The sequence below is a fragment of the Leptomonas pyrrhocoris genome, assembly GCF_001293395.1.
Source record: "Leptomonas pyrrhocoris isolate H10 chromosome Unknown, whole genome shotgun sequence".
Lineage (NCBI taxonomy): Eukaryota > Euglenozoa > Kinetoplastea > Trypanosomatida > Trypanosomatidae > Leptomonas > Leptomonas pyrrhocoris.
The window spans coordinates 606,520-623,100 of NW_015438358.1; the positions used below are offsets into that span (position 1 = coordinate 606,520).

Consider the following 16,581-nt stretch of genomic DNA (forward strand, 5'->3'; position numbering starts at 1 on the left):
CTGCGACACCACCTCAACGAGCCTGTGAAAGAACCCCCAATGCGAAGGAGACAAAGGCGCACCGATGCCAACGAAAGGCCGAGCAAACGCTCTGTCGTGCTTCCTTGGTAGTGGTCAAGGGAAGAAGGAAAAAAAAGAAAGAAATGATACGTTGAAATGCAGACGATTTGCACAGCAAAACAAGCCGCTGTTGTTGGTGTTTTTAAGGCGGTACTCCAAATGGAGAAAAAGAGGGAGGAAGAACGAGGAGGAAAGCTACACATGGGAAGGCGAGAACGGCCCAAAAGGAAGCACCGAAACCCTCCAGTTCTTCACTTCAAGGGGAGAAGACGTTCCAAAGCGTGATCTAGAGCCCAGTCCCGTATCGATTCAAAGGAAAACCTCGTTAATGGCTTTGGTACGTTTTTCACTAGCCATTGTGCTCCGCGTTTGAGTTTATGAGGGCCTTTGGCAACGCCGATGTGGCGAGGCGATGCATGGGTTTCTCATTTTCTGTACAACGCTTGTTTTCTCTTTAATACGTTTAAAAGCACACGGATGCTTCTGTGAAGAAGGCAACAAACAGCTCTGCTTCTTTATGTGAAGCACTCCCCTGGACCGCTCGCGATTGCCAAACGCCGAGAGTGTCAATAACCACCGATGGGGATGCCAGACAACAGGACACGAAAAATGCGACGGCAAAAGCAGAATGGGGTTTTGCCAGCGACGGTGGCTACTCCTCGAACGTCAACGCAAAAGTGGTTTTGTCTTGCACCTGCGCCGCCACCGCACGGCCGTTTTCCACTGCAACGCCATCCACTGCCGTGATGCGGTGCCCAATCACCTCTGCTGGAGCGATTCTGCCAGCCGGGCAACGAGCGAGGGCCGCCGCAAACGGCGACGTCACCTCCTCCGTCTCACCGTACGACGCACCGGCTGCTGTCGGTGCGCTCACCGTCTCTTGGACACGCAGCACGCATCCGTTGCCGTCCAGTGCAACACCGAGGGGCACATATCTCGACGCGCGAGTCACGCAGATCTCGTGCGCCAGCGGCTTTCTCGCAGTGATGTGACTGGCCTCGTGTAATTCGCTCATACCCCCATCTCTCTCGTCGTCCTCCTCCTCCGGTGACGTCACCCCATTCAACCCAGACGGCTCCATCTCATTCGACTGCATTTGTTTCTGCAGTCGGTACTGCCGCTGCGATTTTGCGACATTCATGAACAGCCCCCGACGGTGAGCGTCGTACATCATCAGCTCCATTCGCTCCATCGTCCGCAGCACGCCGATTGTCCACGTTGGAGACCCTTCCATCTCGGCCGGGAGACTGGCAAAGTCCTCGCGCAGCATCGTCGCCCACGGGTTGGCCCAGCGGTAGTTGTTCCTGCGATGGCACTCATCCTGCGGGGCATGCGCGGCGTTGGCGACGAGGTGACTGGAGAAGGACGAAGGGGTAGCGGATGCTTTTGTGCTGGTTAAGTTCTGTTGTCCTCTGGTAAGGGTGGAGGACTCGACTCGAGGTGGCGGCGACGCTGAACCCGGCAATGTTGGCTTGTCGTGCGGAGAGGGTGACGAGAGCAGCAGACTGCGGTACTCGCGCAAGATGCCGCCCAGCACGTGAAGGCGGCGGACGAGGTAACCGTGAGCCCGGGCAAAGGTGCAGGTGATGGTGCCCACTTGCACTTTGGTGTACGCCTGCACGCCGGCGTGGCCGTGACTCCCCATCACCTTCGCACTCTCCGCCTCCTCGTCACCTTCACTGCGGAGTCCGGTCAGAGCCGCCCCTGTCCCCCCTTCCGGGGTGGCCGGCACCAATAAGCCGGGAAAGTGACTCAGCTGAAACAGCACTTCCTGGGCGGTCTCCAGCGGCATCCACACAAAGTTTGGTTGCTGCTCGTAGGCCCGCACCACCGACAAGGTCGAGGTCACGTGTCGGCGCTGCAGCGCCGACTCCTCCATTAGCTTCGTTTTGTCTCTCTTCTCTCCGCTAAAGTAGTGGAAACGATCGGTGATGCGGACGTGGCGAAGAAGGCTCGCCGTGTCATGCTGCAGGAAGAACAGCGTCTCCGCGACGTACGACTCGGCGGCGGTGGCCGAAATGAAGGAGTCCACAGGAGTGGGCGGCATCGCAGCTGCCACGCCGTCGGCCGACAGGGCGCGCATGAACGGACTCGCTCCCTCGTGGGCGGCTGCGTGCGAACAAACGCCCTGTCCATGCGCTTGCGGTTGGAGTGGTTGTTGGTAGTGATAACGTGTGAGCGAAGGCCAGTGGTAGAGGAGGTAGGTGAGAAAGAAGGCAGCCTCAAGGGCATTCGCCTTCGTTGTACCGCATACAAGCCACATCACCGCCTTGGCTTTTGCGGGTAGAGCTGCTTCTGCCACCGCAGCGGCCGAAGGCGTGTCCGGCGGTGCGGTGCGCGCGAACTGAGTGTCAAACGGAGGGGACAGCTCACGCAGCCATAAGAAGACGCCGCCACAGGCGATGTAAACACGTCGGCTCTGCTCCGCGGCGGCCTCGGCGGAGAGGAGCTCGTCCGTGTAGAGACCGAGCAAGTACTCCGTGCGGGGGACACAAAACAACACGCGCGAAACGGCGTGTACGAGAACGATAGCCGGAGGGGTCGTGTTGTGAGCTGAAGAAGAGCGGAAGGAGGCGGAAGGGGAAGAGTCTCGGGCAGCAGCGGCACCGTTGCCGGCGCTCACGAGCCGTGCTGCAGCAGTGCGATCGCTGCTGCAGAGGGTCGCCATGTTGACTACTGCACGGTACAACGTCTCGCAGCACGCCACGCGTACACCGCCGGAGAGGCGAAATACCCGAGCCCAGTGACGGCTAGGATCATCCGTCTCTGCACACTGCTCGTCATTGGTGCCAGCCGATTTGTCGCGCGCATCCGCGTCGCTGCCGCTCCCTTTGACTGCCGCTCGCGTGACGCCTGCGTCGCTTCGTCCGGTCGCGGACGACGAATTCAGCTTCTTCGCACGTCTCGACTTGAGCCGTAACGCAACCACCTTCTCCAACGGAGTGTCTGGAGACCGAGGGGCGAAGGCTTCCAAACCGAGATGCGCCGCCGCCAGCAGTGCTGCATCCATCTGCAGGGCCATTCCGATACGAATAACGCGGCTGTAATACGGTACGACCCACGACAAATCCAAAGTCGCTTTCGACGACGGTTCTGCAGAGGCGTCGTCGAGCGCCATTGGCAGCAACTCGCCACTCACAGCGAGCAGATCGTAGTAGGAGCTTAAAAGCAGCGCCAGGTGTGTTGGGTGCTGCTCCCAGAAGCGAGACGCCGGGGAGAGCAGCGTAGCTGAAGGCGACGCTGTATCTGTATGGCCCTTCGAAGCTCTCGATGCATCCGTTGAAATAGAAGATGAGCTTGCGCGTGACCACCGCGACTGTGCCGCCTGCACCTTTGTGGAGTGCCGCCACAACAAGGAGAGAAAGTTACTGAGCGCGGGACTCGTCGTGCGGTGCTGCATCGTTGCCAGTGCAGCCTGAGACAGGTCCTGTTGAGGGTGCAGCAGGGTCAGCAGGGTCTCTGCCTGCTTTGCCAACTCCACCATCTCATTGCCTGAAAAGATGATGCCTTGGCGCTGCGGACCAGTCGTTTCTTTCGAGTTTGCGCCATCTGGCGTGACGGACACCGTAGCGTGCACAGCAGATACCTCTTCGGCAAGTGCTCTGCGTAGGACGACAACGTAGAAGAGAAACGTGATGGACACCACTCCTTGGATGCAGCCTTGCCCTGACGAAGAACTCGGCAACACCTTCAGCTTCGCCTGAAGGTTGGTCAGCTGCTTCCTGGTCGAGAGCACGGCGGCGACGGGCGACGGCAGCGCATGAAACCGATCTGCAGACGTCTCAGAGCGTTCTCCGGACGAACTGAGCGTAGAATTCGGTTGCGTCATGGCTACAACGACTTCTGCGCAGAGCTGCTCCAGCAAACTGCATTGAATTGCCACCGTTGCTGATGTGTGCTGGGAGGAGGCGTTTTCCGTCCTTCCATACGCCGCAGGATCTGGTAACTCCTCTGGGCTGATCGCACAGATATCGAGAGCATGTAGGAGCGATAAAACTGCCGATAAAAGCACATCTATGCGAACCTGTGAAGAAGAGAGAGAGCGTTTCTGCTGCTGCCGTTGCTGCTGCTGGCTATTGTACGCGGCGAGTTCAGTTATCAGCCGGGTAAGCAGCTCTGTGAGCAGCTGACTGTATTTCGTGACGCATGTGTGTTGCCACTCTTTGCGCTGCTGCGCCGCGCCGACTGAGTCCCGCATCGCTTCCCCGGTAACGTGTGTGTCGTGCTTGTCTGCCGCATCGACAACGGCAGTAGTCTTTTGCACTTTTGCTGCAGTGGTGGCCGCGCCGTTGGAGCTCTGCGCAGGGGCGCCGTCGGCCTCCCGCAACGACTTGAGGCTGGCCTCTAGTGCAGACGCCACAACACAGAGATGGTGAACGTTGTCTCCGAGAGGCTTCTCCACCGAAGAAGAGAGAAGGAAAGGAGCAGCACATTGCGATGTGACGTGCCAGTGCAGCCTCGAGGCACGGAGCAGCGCAGAGAGCGTCTCCTGCTCGGGAGTTGTGCCTGCGGAATGGGACGATGACGCGCATGCGTGGCCCTGGGAGTGCATGCGTGCGGTTGGAAGGGAGAGGAGGTTCCTTACCAGCGCTGCAGTCGCAGAGTCTTTTGGTAAGTCCAGCAGAATGGAACTCCAGTTTTTATTAAGCAGCGATGCTCCCATATAGGTGTTTTTGCCTTGGCGCCGGGTGGCAGCGGAAGCATCTCGGTTCGCATTCGTGGGGCGATCCCGCGAAAGCACGGGAGTCCCGGACTTCGCCGGTCTTCTCCGGTCCGTTGATTGACAGCCGGGTTGTCGCAGCTGCTCTTCGACGCTTTTGGCACCAGACGACAAATAGCCTGCACCCGTGCTCGGAGTCTCCGACACCGGAGAGGCAATATCCCCAGGAACACCGGAGAGCAGGTTCGCCAGCTGCTGCACCCTCTCTTCGTTGTAGTGCAGGGTGTTCCGCACCCACGACGGCGTGGCGGACGACGTGGTTCGTTCGGGCGAAGACGCGGGAGATGCTCTGCGGTCCGACGGAGGTGTCGTCACCGCCTGCTGTCCATCAACATCCGTTTTTGACCTTTTCAGCCTGCGTGAAGAAGCTGTCGGTGACTTCTGCGCTTCGCATTTCATTCGAGAAGAGGCTTTGGTGGAGGCCTGATAGCACGTGCCACCGAATGCGCTCGGTGAAGACGCGCACCGCCTCAACTTTTGAGAAACAACACGGCGCATCTTTTAAGAAAGAAAGAAAAGGAGGAGCGGCAAATTGCAATGAAGCTCTCCAGCAGTGAAAAATTAAGTATAATTACTATTATGTTGTTTATTGTTTAGCGCCCATCAAACCGCCGCCGCAACGGCTGCCATAGTAGCTTTAGAAGAGTTATAAATGCAAGGCAAAGAAGAGCGAAAACGTAAGGAGAGAGGACGCGTCATGGGGTGTGCCGGGGTGCGCATGTGCGTATGTGGCCACATCAAGGCCATAAAGTTGGATTCGATATTTGCGAAAATAAGCGGCAAAAGCTGAACGAGACCTACTAGGTAATCTTCATTGCGCAGCGACGACTGGGTTGGTCTACCGTTCAGGAAGAGAAGAAAATCCCCCAGCGAGCCGATATCCCCGATACAGTCGGCTCCGTCGCCGCTTTGGCCAGCGTATTGCGGAGAGGAGAACAGAAGTCGTTTCAGCGATTTGAACTGGTTTCTATAATTGTACCGAAAAAAAAAAATGATGGATTGCGACGGTTGCGTGCAAACAAAATCCGTTACAGAGAGAATCGCGGAGCATCATCTATCAGAAATCTAACAGAGCAGCGCTTTGCTGCAACAGCACTCTTCTTTGTCAGCGCCTCTCCAGCAGCAAGAACCCAGGAGGAACGATGTGCGCGCTGCTCCCTTAGAAGAGCGCACTCTAAGAGCCTGCGGGAGTCGAAGTGGAATAATAAAAAGCATATGTGTGGCTTTGTGGGGTAGGAGAGGGGGGTGTATGGGTACGAGTCTATTACGTGTCAACACGAGCAAGGACAGTCCTACGTACTATACGCCACTTTTCGCTGGCGCATAGCTGCCATCGCCTGCTGACGGAGCAACGTCAACGTCGATGCCCCAGACACTCCCATCACAGGCGCATTGCCGTCAGCGGCACCGGCCTTCCCTTCCGCTCCCGCAGGCGCAGTTGAAGAACGCGCGCCGCTCTTCTGCCTCGCCTCGTGTTCAAGGCGAATGGACTCCACCGCTGAGGTCGCCAAGCTCAGCGTGGAGCCGGCAGCGCCGTGTCGATGGGACACCTTCCACAGCTCGTTCGACGCGCTACCTACCTTCGTCGATGAAGCAGCTGCAGCGGAGGAAGTCGCACCGCCATCAGCAGGGGTGCAAGCAGAGGGCCGCATCGATTGGCTTAACTGATCGAGTACGAGGGGGCAGGGCACAAGATGCAGATTGCGGAATCGCATTTCAAAAGGTACATCGCCAATACTCTGCGTGCTTGTCGCGTAGAGGTTCACAAAGGTGGAAGGATGAGAGGAAGACTCACCACTTCCTTCGACAGTTTCCTTCGTAGCCACCGCAGAAACGCTCGGTGGAGGAGGAGGGGGAGAAGCAGGAAGCTCAGTCGAGACACTGCACTTCGGAAACGCTGAAAGAACAACGTGCTGAACCTGCTGAATCTCCGCATCCACCACCGTAACGTCTTCTTTACTGTCGATAACAACACTGTGAAGGGCAGACGGTGGTTCACTCAGCGGGCGCCGTGCACCACCACCAGCACCACCGTTGCCACGCTCCCCACCGCGCAGCTGCGCAGCCTCCTGCCTCTCATCCAGCACTATGGAAACGTGGGGAGATAAGGCAAAAGAGTCAGCGTTGCCTCCTGGACCGACGGACGGCATCTCGCCGATGTACAACCCGGTGGCAGCCAACCCGCGATAGAACGCCGACGTGCCAGACGAGACGGCCACCGCGGCGCCACCGCCTTCTATCGCAGCATCCGTCGTAGCAAGAGGAGACGTCTCGACACTCGTACGGGGGGTGGCAGAAGCCTGCGCAGGCTCTCCTTCTCCGCCTGCAGGAGTAGCACGCGTCAACGACGATGGCGGTACCTCTAGCGCACAGGCGCGGAGCGGGCTACCGTCCATCGTCAGCATGGTCCATGATACAAAAATCCGTGCGATCGGCTGTGCAGGAGCCTTTCCGCTCTCCGTTGAAGCGCAAGAGCCGACACGCTCGAGCGGCACCCACACCGCGCCGACGGTGCGATGCGGACCACCCATCACGAGGGCCATCGTGGCGCGCGCCAGCACGGTGTGTGCGTCGTCCCGCGAGACCAGCGCGCACTCGAGGAGGTCGTAATCCGGTGCGTTACGCACCTCAAAAGAAATCGGCACCTCTGTGCAGCGGAAGACGGCGTCGCGACGAACACATCGCAGTGTTATGGTGTACTTGGCGCCATCCGCAGCGCCGACGAGTGCGTCAGCTGGGACGGTGCTTATCACCTCCACGTTGTACTGATAACTCATCTACGACGTTGTGGACTGTGTTCTATAAACGTGGACGACACACTCTGACCACCGCCGCCGTTTCAATTTCTGTCGAATCGTGGTTCGCAGCAGAAACGAGATATACGAGTGTACGAAAAAAAGAGAAGAGAAACAAGGAGAATTCTTCATTTCAACGGATTTACCCGCCCGATTGCAGTTGACAGCCATGGAGAATGTGACGTATCTCCTTCCACGAACGCAGCACTCTCCGAACACACCTTCGGCAAGGGTGTAGGAAAAGTCTTCGGAGATGACCTGCAGCGGAATTGTCTCCAGTTGAGCCGCAGAAGACACTGTTTGTACCGCTCGCACGACTGTAAGAGCTGAAAAGGGGAAAAAAAGAGATGAAAAGAACATCTTGCTCTAGGCACATTCGACTTCTTTCAGTTTTTTTTTTGGTTTTCTCTTGTTGTCGTTCCAATCCTTTTCAAAACAGGAGATACATATATACATATATATATGTGTGTGTCTCGAGACCTCGATGCATATCACTCCTCAGGAGAGCGTTCCACTTCTGCATACGAAGTTAACAATAAGGAAGTGAGAAAACATGAAAAACGCCGACGTACGAATGAAGACACAAACAACCAAAAGCTCCAACAAGAATGAAAAGAAAAACGGTACAAAAACAGAAGGCCACGCATGATCGCATGCCCGTGACAGTTAAATACATTTCTTTCGTACATTCAAAATACAGCAACCAGCTCTCGTTTGTCAAAGTGAAGGAAAAGCGTTAAAAACAAAAATTGCACCTAACGCCGCATAATCGGAATTCATATTGCAAGCAACGCGTGATTTACATTTGAAGAACATAAAGGAAAAAATAAACGAGTAACTTTATGTGACGCGCGCTGAAGCAGTATGTATATATGTAGAAACATACACGGCTGCCTTACAATTCATCATTCTCTCTTGACTTGGACCTCTTCGCCCCACACGCACAGAGTGATGTCTTGTTCCTCTTCGACTGTTTTCGTTTCTTTTTGCGGTTTGGCTCTTCGTCAAACGGGTCGCCGAGAAAGACCTCCACACGGCTGAAAACCGACTTTGGCAGCGGCTGCGGAGAGCACGTTAGCTCCGAGCCGTCGTGCGAGAGCGACGGCGCCGCCGGTTCTTCCTCAGCCGCCGCACGTGGTGCTTCCTCCTCCACAACAAACAACACCGGTGGCAGCTCATCCGTCGCACCCGTCGCATCCGGCACCACCAGTACGTCCTCGTCCACAGCGAGTGTCTCCTCCTCCTCCTCTGGCTCCCGTGCGTTGCCTTCGCCCTCGTCGCCCTGCGCAGGAACGTCCGGATGCGTCTCCTCCGCCGCCGGCGCCAGTTCGTCTTCGTTGTTCTCCACGGCGCTGGGAGGCACCGCCTGCGTGTCCTCGGCGCTCTCCTGCGTATACTCCACCTCCTTCACCACCTCCGTTGCCTCCGCAGCGGCAGGTGTGGTGGACACTGAAGGAGGCTCGGAGTTGGAAGCCGTCGCGTCTGTCTTCGACGACGGTGGCTGCAGCTGTGCGAGGCACAGGGCCCGCAGGCTGGGGCAGTTCGAGCTGATGTGCAGCGCCAGCGCCGGGACATGGTAGAAGGCGCCGCCAAAATCGGCACGACACAAACCCGCAATGAGCGGAAAGAGGGTGTTCGCCTCCGCCTCCTCCAACTCGTACCGTTCGATCACCTCTTGATGGTTGAGGGAAAACAGACGCACACCGTAGGCAATTTGGAAGTATTGAAAGACATCTTTGCACGCCGCCACTTCCTCGTCGCACAGCGCCGCCCGCGCCCGCTGTTCCTGTGCCTCGATGGAAGTGTCCTCCGCCGGTGGGGCCGGAAGGCTGGAGCCGTACCGCGCACGGATGACGTGACGGAAGTAATCGGCCGGGACGGTGCGGAAAAAGCGCTGCTTCAGCTCGACAAACGAGTCGTCCGCCTCCTTCATCAGACGCTGCCGGCCACGGTTTTCTTTGCTGACGGTGTCGTCCAGCATGTTGAGGTAAAGCCACGAGCGGCTGCACGCCTCCTCCACGTGCTGGCGGAGGTGACGCTCAACTCCGTAGAGCCACTGCCGCAGCTCCCGCTCCTCATCCAGCATGTCGTTGAAGGCAGCGTGTGGAAAGGCGCGAAGAGGACGGTTGGCGCGAAAGTTCACGCTGCGCGGCGGGGCAGCCGGAAACCACACCGCCGTCTCCTGCTTGTACACGGTGAGGGCATGGGCGTCCGATAACGCGGCGGACCGGTGGCGGAGCGCCTTCTTGTCCGAGATCATGATGGCAGCGACGTGCAACACGTCCTGGAAGCCGGCCTGCTCGTGGGCCTCGACCTCTCGCCGCTCGCACACCTCTCCTCGCTGCACATCGAGCAGGCTCTCCGTTAAGGTCGGCACACGCGACGTGAGCTCCGCGTAGCGCTCCGCAAAGCTGGAAGAGACAAGCGCCATCGTTTACTGTGTTTGTGCGAAAGGAAATGAGGAGATAACGAGTCTACTTTGCTGGTTGGAAAAACAAGGGAACGTGCTGCAGCTCTGCTCCGCTGTTCTTTTGCGTAGGTCAACAGCGAAGATAGCGAGGAAGGAAAACGGTGACTGTTTTGGGGAGGGGAGGGGGGAGAGTGTCGGTGTTCGCGTCGTTTAACTGTACCCTGTAACGAAGCCGCGGTGTGTTTGTTTGTTTTTACTGAAGGTGCAGACTGGTCCCCCATTGACCGCAGATGCAGAAAGGGGGAGGAAGAAGAAACAGTAGTGTAAGAGCAGCGGAAGAAAGGTGGAGTGGGAGAGCAAGAAACGTTCATTACACTTCATTAGACTACTGCTGAAAGGTCACGCGCCCCACTCCCTCGCGATGCGATGATGAGTGCTGCTCTCCGTCGTGCCCACAGTCCGCATAGGGTGCGAGGTGGACAACGAGAGAGAGAGAGAGACTTACAAACGATAAAAATGGCGTCTTAACTGCATAAGTACGCAATGTGGTCACACTAGTCGAAAAGGAGTGTGCAGGAGCACCTCGTTTTTTTCCTTCAAGAAGACAGTTTCGAAGCATCTTAAAGCGCATCGATATACAGATAAAAAGGTTCGCTCTTAACCTACGGTCGCTACGGGGCACAAGCAGCCACCGACACGTCAGCGGGGCCAGATGCGTGTCGCGCACGCATACCCTTGCACGAAAACGGGAGAGTGTGTCACCTTCCGTGGTTTTCATCCCCAGAGCGAGAAGCGAAGGCCGTCAAAACTCTCCTTCCTAACGCTCCCAGCTACGTTTCGCTTGCCGAGGCTGCACCAGCTGGCGTCGCTGATGAGGCACAAGTCGGTGCGCTTCCACGCATGCAGGGCGGGGCCAGCAGCTCCGACATGCGATAGTTGTGGTGGTCCAGCGCCGGCAGCTGCACATCCCAGTTTACCGTCCCCAGCTGCTCACGGAAGGCCTCGCCTTTTTGGTGCCACTCATCCTGCTCTGCATGGCATCGCCGGATAAACGCACGCAACTCCTCCTCCGTCGTCGCGTGCAGAAGCACCGCCGAGTACATGATCAAATAGGCGGTCACCAGATCCTTTGCGGTGCACTTGTGTTGCACTAAGAGGCAGAGCCGGTAGCCGCGGAATTGCCGCTCCATCTCCGCCACGCGGGGATCGACCCGACGCCAGCCCCGCTCGCGAATATAGTTCGGTAACGACGGCAGCTCGTGACGCCGCCAGCATTCACGCAGAGTCAGGGGAATGGGTGCCGGCTTCCACATGGCCAGCATGAACATACCGTTGTTGTTAACGTAGAGCACGTCCTCGTCCAACGCGTCCGACCGGATGATGAGCTTGTCGAGGGGAGGAGATACGTAAATCAACTCCGTCGCCACGTCGACTTCAATGCCCGCCTCCTTCAGGGCGATGAGGGGGGACATGCGCACACCAAGGAGCTCGGAGATCTCCAACGGGGTCATGATGCGACCGGACTCTTTCAAGTAGGCCCGCAGTAGTAAGTACATGGTGCCAAAGTTCAGCAGACGAAACGTAATGGGCGTCACGGACTTGGAGGACAGGTACATGTTCGCCAGGCAGCAAGCCACCACCGTGACAAGCTGCGCCGTGAAACTGGCAACGCACGAGCAGTACACAATGCCGAGTGCGGTGGCCACCGTGTAATTGACGATGCCGAAGGAGTTGAACTTCTTTGTGAGCTCGGCCAGGTTGTTGTTGATGGCGTAGTGCTGCAGCGCCGCCGCCCTCGTCACAAAGTACATCAGCGACGCCGACTGCTTCACGGTGGAGGTGACAATCGCTGCGGCGAGCAGGTGGTTCGGCACGGCGGAGGGGATGATCATGTCCGATATCACCGTGATGTTGTTCATGAAAACACTCACGCAGAACCAAAACTTCGGTCGGTTCTCGTACGACACGACACGGTTTGCCATGTACGCCGCGAGCAGGGCGGGGATCAAGTCCTTCAGCATCCACAGCTGCGGCGACGACCCGAGAAAGAAGCCGCTCAGCAGCGACTGGAAGCCGATGGAGGAGGCGAAGTTGGACACAAACGCACTCGCCTGAGAGAGGTAAAAGAAGCTCTGGAAGCCCTTTGCGGTGGTGTCGGGGTAGCCCTTCGGCATGCCAAAGAGACGGATACGGTTCCGTACGCTCTCGGCATGTAACACGGAGGGAGTGCGCACGTGCGGTGCCCCGGGGAGGTCCTTCCAGCAGTACTTCGTCATGCCCTGTGAAAAGCACAGCGTCAATTCAGTTTCGTCTTTCTTGGCACTGCTGTCTTCTGCGTGTTTCCGGTGATCATCGCACGCGGGGCGAAACGTCGAGTTGCAGGGCGGCGACGAAGACGACGGCTTGGCGGAGCCGGCGGCAATGGGAGCCGGAGTGGTGGTGGCCGCATGTGCAGACGTCGCTGCCTCGTGATCCTTTCTATGGGCCCGCTCGCTTCTATCGGCGCTCTTATTGCTGCTGCTTTTGTTGTCTCGGCCGCTGCTCTCCATGCGCTGCGCCGTGGTTAGCGGAGCCGCATCCACCATCATGCGCTGTCGAGACGCGCAGGGCACAACAAGGCGGAGGTTCGTCGCTGCGCCTCCCGCGCAGGTTGTTTTTCGCTGGCCGAGAACGTTCACACGCTGGCTGAAGCGCGCCAGCCTCGTAGGCTTGCAAAGCACGGCGTGGAGCATTATCGAGTCTGAATCACTTTCAGTAGGTTCCTGCCTTTTTTTTAACAAAAATATAAATGAGGTTTCGTCTTCGCACACACGTTAGTTGGGGCGTGCGTCTCTCGTTTCAGTGCTGCAGTTTGCACTCGATGATATTAAAAAGCCACGGAAACTGTCCACAGAGTCCAGCCGTGCTCAGTTTAACTCTCCAGAAAGAAATAAAAAGAATCGTTAGCCGGGGGACGCGTCACAACAAACTTCAGCTGTGCGTCAGCGTTGGTGGTTGCGTGCGGATGCAAGACACCTAGGATGTCCAAGAATAAATAAAAGAAGGAAAGCAAATATATATATATATATATATATATATGTATACACGCACCCCTACGTGATGAAAACTGCCTTCGCTATGACGAACGAAAGAGAACCTTGCGCATGCCCCAGGGGTAAATTGTTCTACAGAGAGAAAGAAATAACATAAATAAATAAAAGTGCTCTGGGGAACATACTGCGCGCAGGTTAAACAAAGACGATAGACAACGACGAAGCTTCTGTTGTGCAGAGAACCTTTAAAGAAGAAGAAAACGTATTAGCTAGGAGACGTGAAAACGTCTAGGTAAGGTAGAGGCTGCCTCACGCGGATTCAAATGAGCAAGACGAGGAGACAGCGATCAAGGAAAACCTAGAAAAAGGAGATGTAAAAGCACCTGTATAATGAACAGAAACGAATGTTTCAAAGGAACAGAAAAAAAGGCGGCGACAGGGCGGTTTCTCGTTCCTTCCGTTGAAGGTCGCTGTGCAGATCAAAAGGCGGAAACAGAAGATGGAAGCGCTGTGAAAATCGACAAGAAGAAAGTTGCTGGAACAGTTCGATTTTCGCGATCTTCATATATATATAATGCAGCTATTCTATAGTAGAAGGAGAGAGAAAAGGCGGGCAATCGTTGTACGCGGATGATAGAACAGGCGTGACAGCAAGGCGTGACAGGGTGTGGAGTAAGTAGGAAGATTTGACAGGAAGAACAACAGATGTGTAGAATGAATGGACTGGCACGCGGCATTGAAAATGACGATTCGAATGCGAAGGCTTTTTGCGGCGTTCAGGAGAAGAGTCGAAAAGCACTCGGGAAGAAAACGTCAGATGAGAAAGTAGAAGAGAGAAAGAGATAGAAAAGGGTGCGGAATGCGAAAGTTGAACAGTTGATTCATAAAGTCGAGTGCGCCGCCTGCAAAGGTGGTAACGACGAGGTACAAAGAAGAGAACTAACGCTTCCGCTTTCTTCTTCCTTTCTGAAGAAGAAAAAGAGCAGCACACCGAGAAACGAACGGACTCCCACCACCTGCGTCCATTCGGAACACACACACACACAAGAAAAATCCGCAGGTCAAACGAAAAGCACGCTTTAAGTTTCAGATTTCTCTCAATGTTGCGACTGCTGTGGACTTTGTCGTTAGTTGATGCTTCATTACACTCCCATGCAAACATTTCCATTGTGATTTTGAGTTACATGTGTCTGGCGTATTGCGTTCTCCTCTATGAGCAACATCCGCCGGAAAACAGAAGCGAGTTCGATAGTATAAGTTAAAAAACCAAAAGGATAAGTTTTCTTGACAACAAAACTATCGTTAGAACTTTAAAAAAGGAAGAAGTAAAAGAAGGCATTCATTGTTTTCTCGCTCTTCTTTTATCCATCGATGTCAGACGAGCTGACAGAGGAGGCGGTCGTTGCCTTCGAGTCGACCGCGGGCCGCTGCACCAGCAGCTCCGACACGCGGAAGTCATGGTGGTCCAGCGCGGGCCGGTTCACATCCCATCCTGCCTCCCTCAACTGATTGTGCAAGGTCTCGCCCTTGGCGTCCCATTCATCTTGCTCCGCGTGGCACCGCCGCACAAACGTACGCAACTCCGCCTCCGTGGCTGCGTGCTGCAGGACGGTCGTGTGCATGATCAAATAGGCGGTGATGAGATCCTTGGGAGAGCAGCGGTGCTGGACGAGAAGACACAGCCGATGACCGTGAAACCGCTTCTCGACCTCCGTCAAGACGGGGTTGCAGCGCCGCCACCGCCCTTCGCGCAGGAAGCGAGGGAGGGACGGCAGCTCATAGCGACGCCACGACTCACGCAGCGTCAGCGGCATCGCGGAGGGGCGCCACATCGCCAACAGAAAGGCACCGTTTGCGCTGCGGTACAGCACATCCTCGTGCAACCTGTCTGAGCGGATGAGCAGCTTGTCGACGGGTGGGCTAACGTACAGTAAGTTCAGCGCTGTATCTGCCGTTGCGCGACCTCCCTTCACTGCTGCGGCGGGGGACATGCGGATGCCCATCGCATCCGACACCTCCTGCGGCGTCATCACGCCGCAAGGGTTGTGCACGTAGGCTGGCATCAACACCTGCATCGAGGCAAAGTGGAGAATGCGAAACGCCACGGGTTTCATGGCCATGTAGGACAACACCAAGTTCGCCACACAGCACACCAATATGGTCGTCAGCTGGGTGGTGAAGCTGGTGAGAAACGTACAGTACACAATCGCGAGTGCCGTCGCCAAGGTGAAGGTCACCATGCTGAAGGAGTTAAACTTCTTCGTCAGCTCGGCCAGGTTGTTGTCAATCGAGTAGTGCTGCAGCGCCGCCGCACGCGTAATGAAGAACATCAGCGCAGAGGACTGCTTCAGCACCGCGTTACCCACTGCGCAGAGCACCATGTGGTTGGGCACCGCGGTGGGGATCACCATGTCGGCGATAATTGTCACGTTCCGCAGAAGCACACTCACGCAGAACCATTGCTTCGGTCGGCCCTCGTACGAGACAATTCGATTTGCCATGTACGCCGCAAACAGCGCTGGGAACAAGTCCTTCAGCATCCACATCTGCGGCGACGACCCAAGAAAGAAGCCGCTCAGCAGCGACTGGTAGCCAATGCAGGCAGAGAAGTCGGCAATGAACGAGTTCGCCTGAGACAGGTAAAAGAAGCGGCGGAAGCCAACGGCGGTGGTGTCGGGGTAGCCCTTCGGCATGCCAAAGAGACGGATACGGTTCCGCAAACTCACGGCGTACAGCACGGAGGGCTTGAAGATGCCTTTGACTGCCTCGTCTTCCCTCCAGCAAAAATCTTTCAGACCTTGCGAGAACTCCGGAGCGGGATCCTTCAACGTGCGTTCCTCATCCGCGGTGGGGGGTGTCCTACTGTTCTCGCCCTCAGAGCGGTTCTTAGGAGATGGAGCGGGCGAAGACGTGATTAACCGCGCTGCATGCGGAAGTTCCGAGGCACCTTTACTGCGATCGGACGCGTCCACCGTGTCGAGTGCATTGAGGACAGCATTTGCGCTGTGTGTGACGCTTCTCGCACGGTCACTTGCACTGCTACTTTTGCAGCCGTCATGTTCACTACTCGTAAAGCGCTTGGAAACGATATGCACGTGATTTGTACTGCGGTGCTGGTCAAGAAGCGCGACGCAATGTCTGACGGATGCCAGCGCAGTTGCCGCGCCTACAGTTCTACTGCAGCTGCCACTACAGCTCAGTTTCCTACGAGTAAATCGCAGCTGTGGTCGACGGCTCCGCAATATGCGCTGCATGGCGTGCTCTACGGTGAAACAAGAGTAACGGATGAAGAGCTCTTATAGTAAGTGGGATGAAAAAAAAGAGCAACAGAAAAACAGGATCAGTGAAGAAGAAACGAGTGCCATGGAGCAAACGCGCAGGCTCGGTGGAGCAGTGAAAGAAAAGGATTCTTTTGTCGACACCTGTCATAATATGCTTTTAGTCGGCAGAACAATCAGGCTTCTGACCGCAACAATGAGAAGGCTCCCCGTTCCACTAGAGAAAAGACCTCTTGATGTTTTTAGAATGTCCGAGGGCATGGTCTGCTAGCGAAACATGGCGCTT

General features: G+C 56.3%; 5 protein-coding genes across 7 annotated transcripts; all 5 read right to left on the bottom strand.

Annotated features, from left to right (window-relative positions):
* Positions 1-712: 712 nt before the first annotated feature.
* ABB37_01244 (hypothetical protein) lies at positions 713-5,416 on the bottom strand (the record flags this gene model as incomplete). Its single annotated transcript, XM_015797670.1, has 1 exon — positions 713-5,416. The coding sequence occupies exon 1, from the start codon at positions 5,276-5,278 to the stop codon at positions 713-715; it is 4,566 nt and encodes a 1,521-aa protein (XP_015663190.1). The 5' UTR covers positions 5,279-5,416.
* A 656-nt stretch (positions 5,417-6,072) lies between these two features.
* ABB37_01245 (hypothetical protein) lies at positions 6,073-7,557 on the bottom strand (the record flags this gene model as incomplete). The annotated part of the gene is made up of 1 exon (XM_015797671.1): positions 6,073-7,557. One exon carries the CDS (start codon positions 7,555-7,557, stop codon positions 6,073-6,075), a length of 1,485 nt encoding a protein of 494 aa, XP_015663191.1.
* A 913-nt stretch (positions 7,558-8,470) lies between these two features.
* On the bottom strand, positions 8,471-10,255 carry ABB37_01246 (hypothetical protein; the record flags this gene model as incomplete). Of its 3 annotated transcripts, none has more annotated exons than XM_015797674.1 (1): positions 8,471-10,255. In XM_015797674.1, exon 1 carries the CDS (start codon positions 10,004-10,006, stop codon positions 8,471-8,473), a length of 1,536 nt encoding a protein of 511 aa, XP_015663194.1. In that variant the 5' UTR covers positions 10,007-10,255. The 3 variants fall into 3 exon arrangements, with proteins under 3 accessions (XP_015663194.1, XP_015663193.1, XP_015663192.1); XM_015797673.1 differs by having other exon boundaries at positions 8,471-10,242; XM_015797672.1 differs by having other exon boundaries at positions 8,471-10,207.
* A 560-nt stretch (positions 10,256-10,815) lies between these two features.
* On the bottom strand, positions 10,816-13,781 carry ABB37_01247 (hypothetical protein; the record flags this gene model as incomplete). The annotated part of the gene is made up of 1 exon (XM_015797675.1): positions 10,816-13,781. The coding sequence occupies exon 1, from the start codon at positions 12,715-12,717 to the stop codon at positions 10,816-10,818; it is 1,902 nt and encodes a 633-aa protein (XP_015663195.1). The 5' UTR covers positions 12,718-13,781.
* Positions 13,782-14,378: 597 nt separating this feature from the next.
* Positions 14,379-16,313, bottom strand: ABB37_01248 (hypothetical protein; the record flags this gene model as incomplete). Its single annotated transcript, XM_015797676.1, has 1 exon — positions 14,379-16,313. Exon 1 carries the CDS (start codon positions 16,269-16,271, stop codon positions 14,379-14,381), a length of 1,893 nt encoding a protein of 630 aa, XP_015663196.1. The 5' UTR covers positions 16,272-16,313.
* Positions 16,314-16,581: the final 268 nt, after the last annotated feature.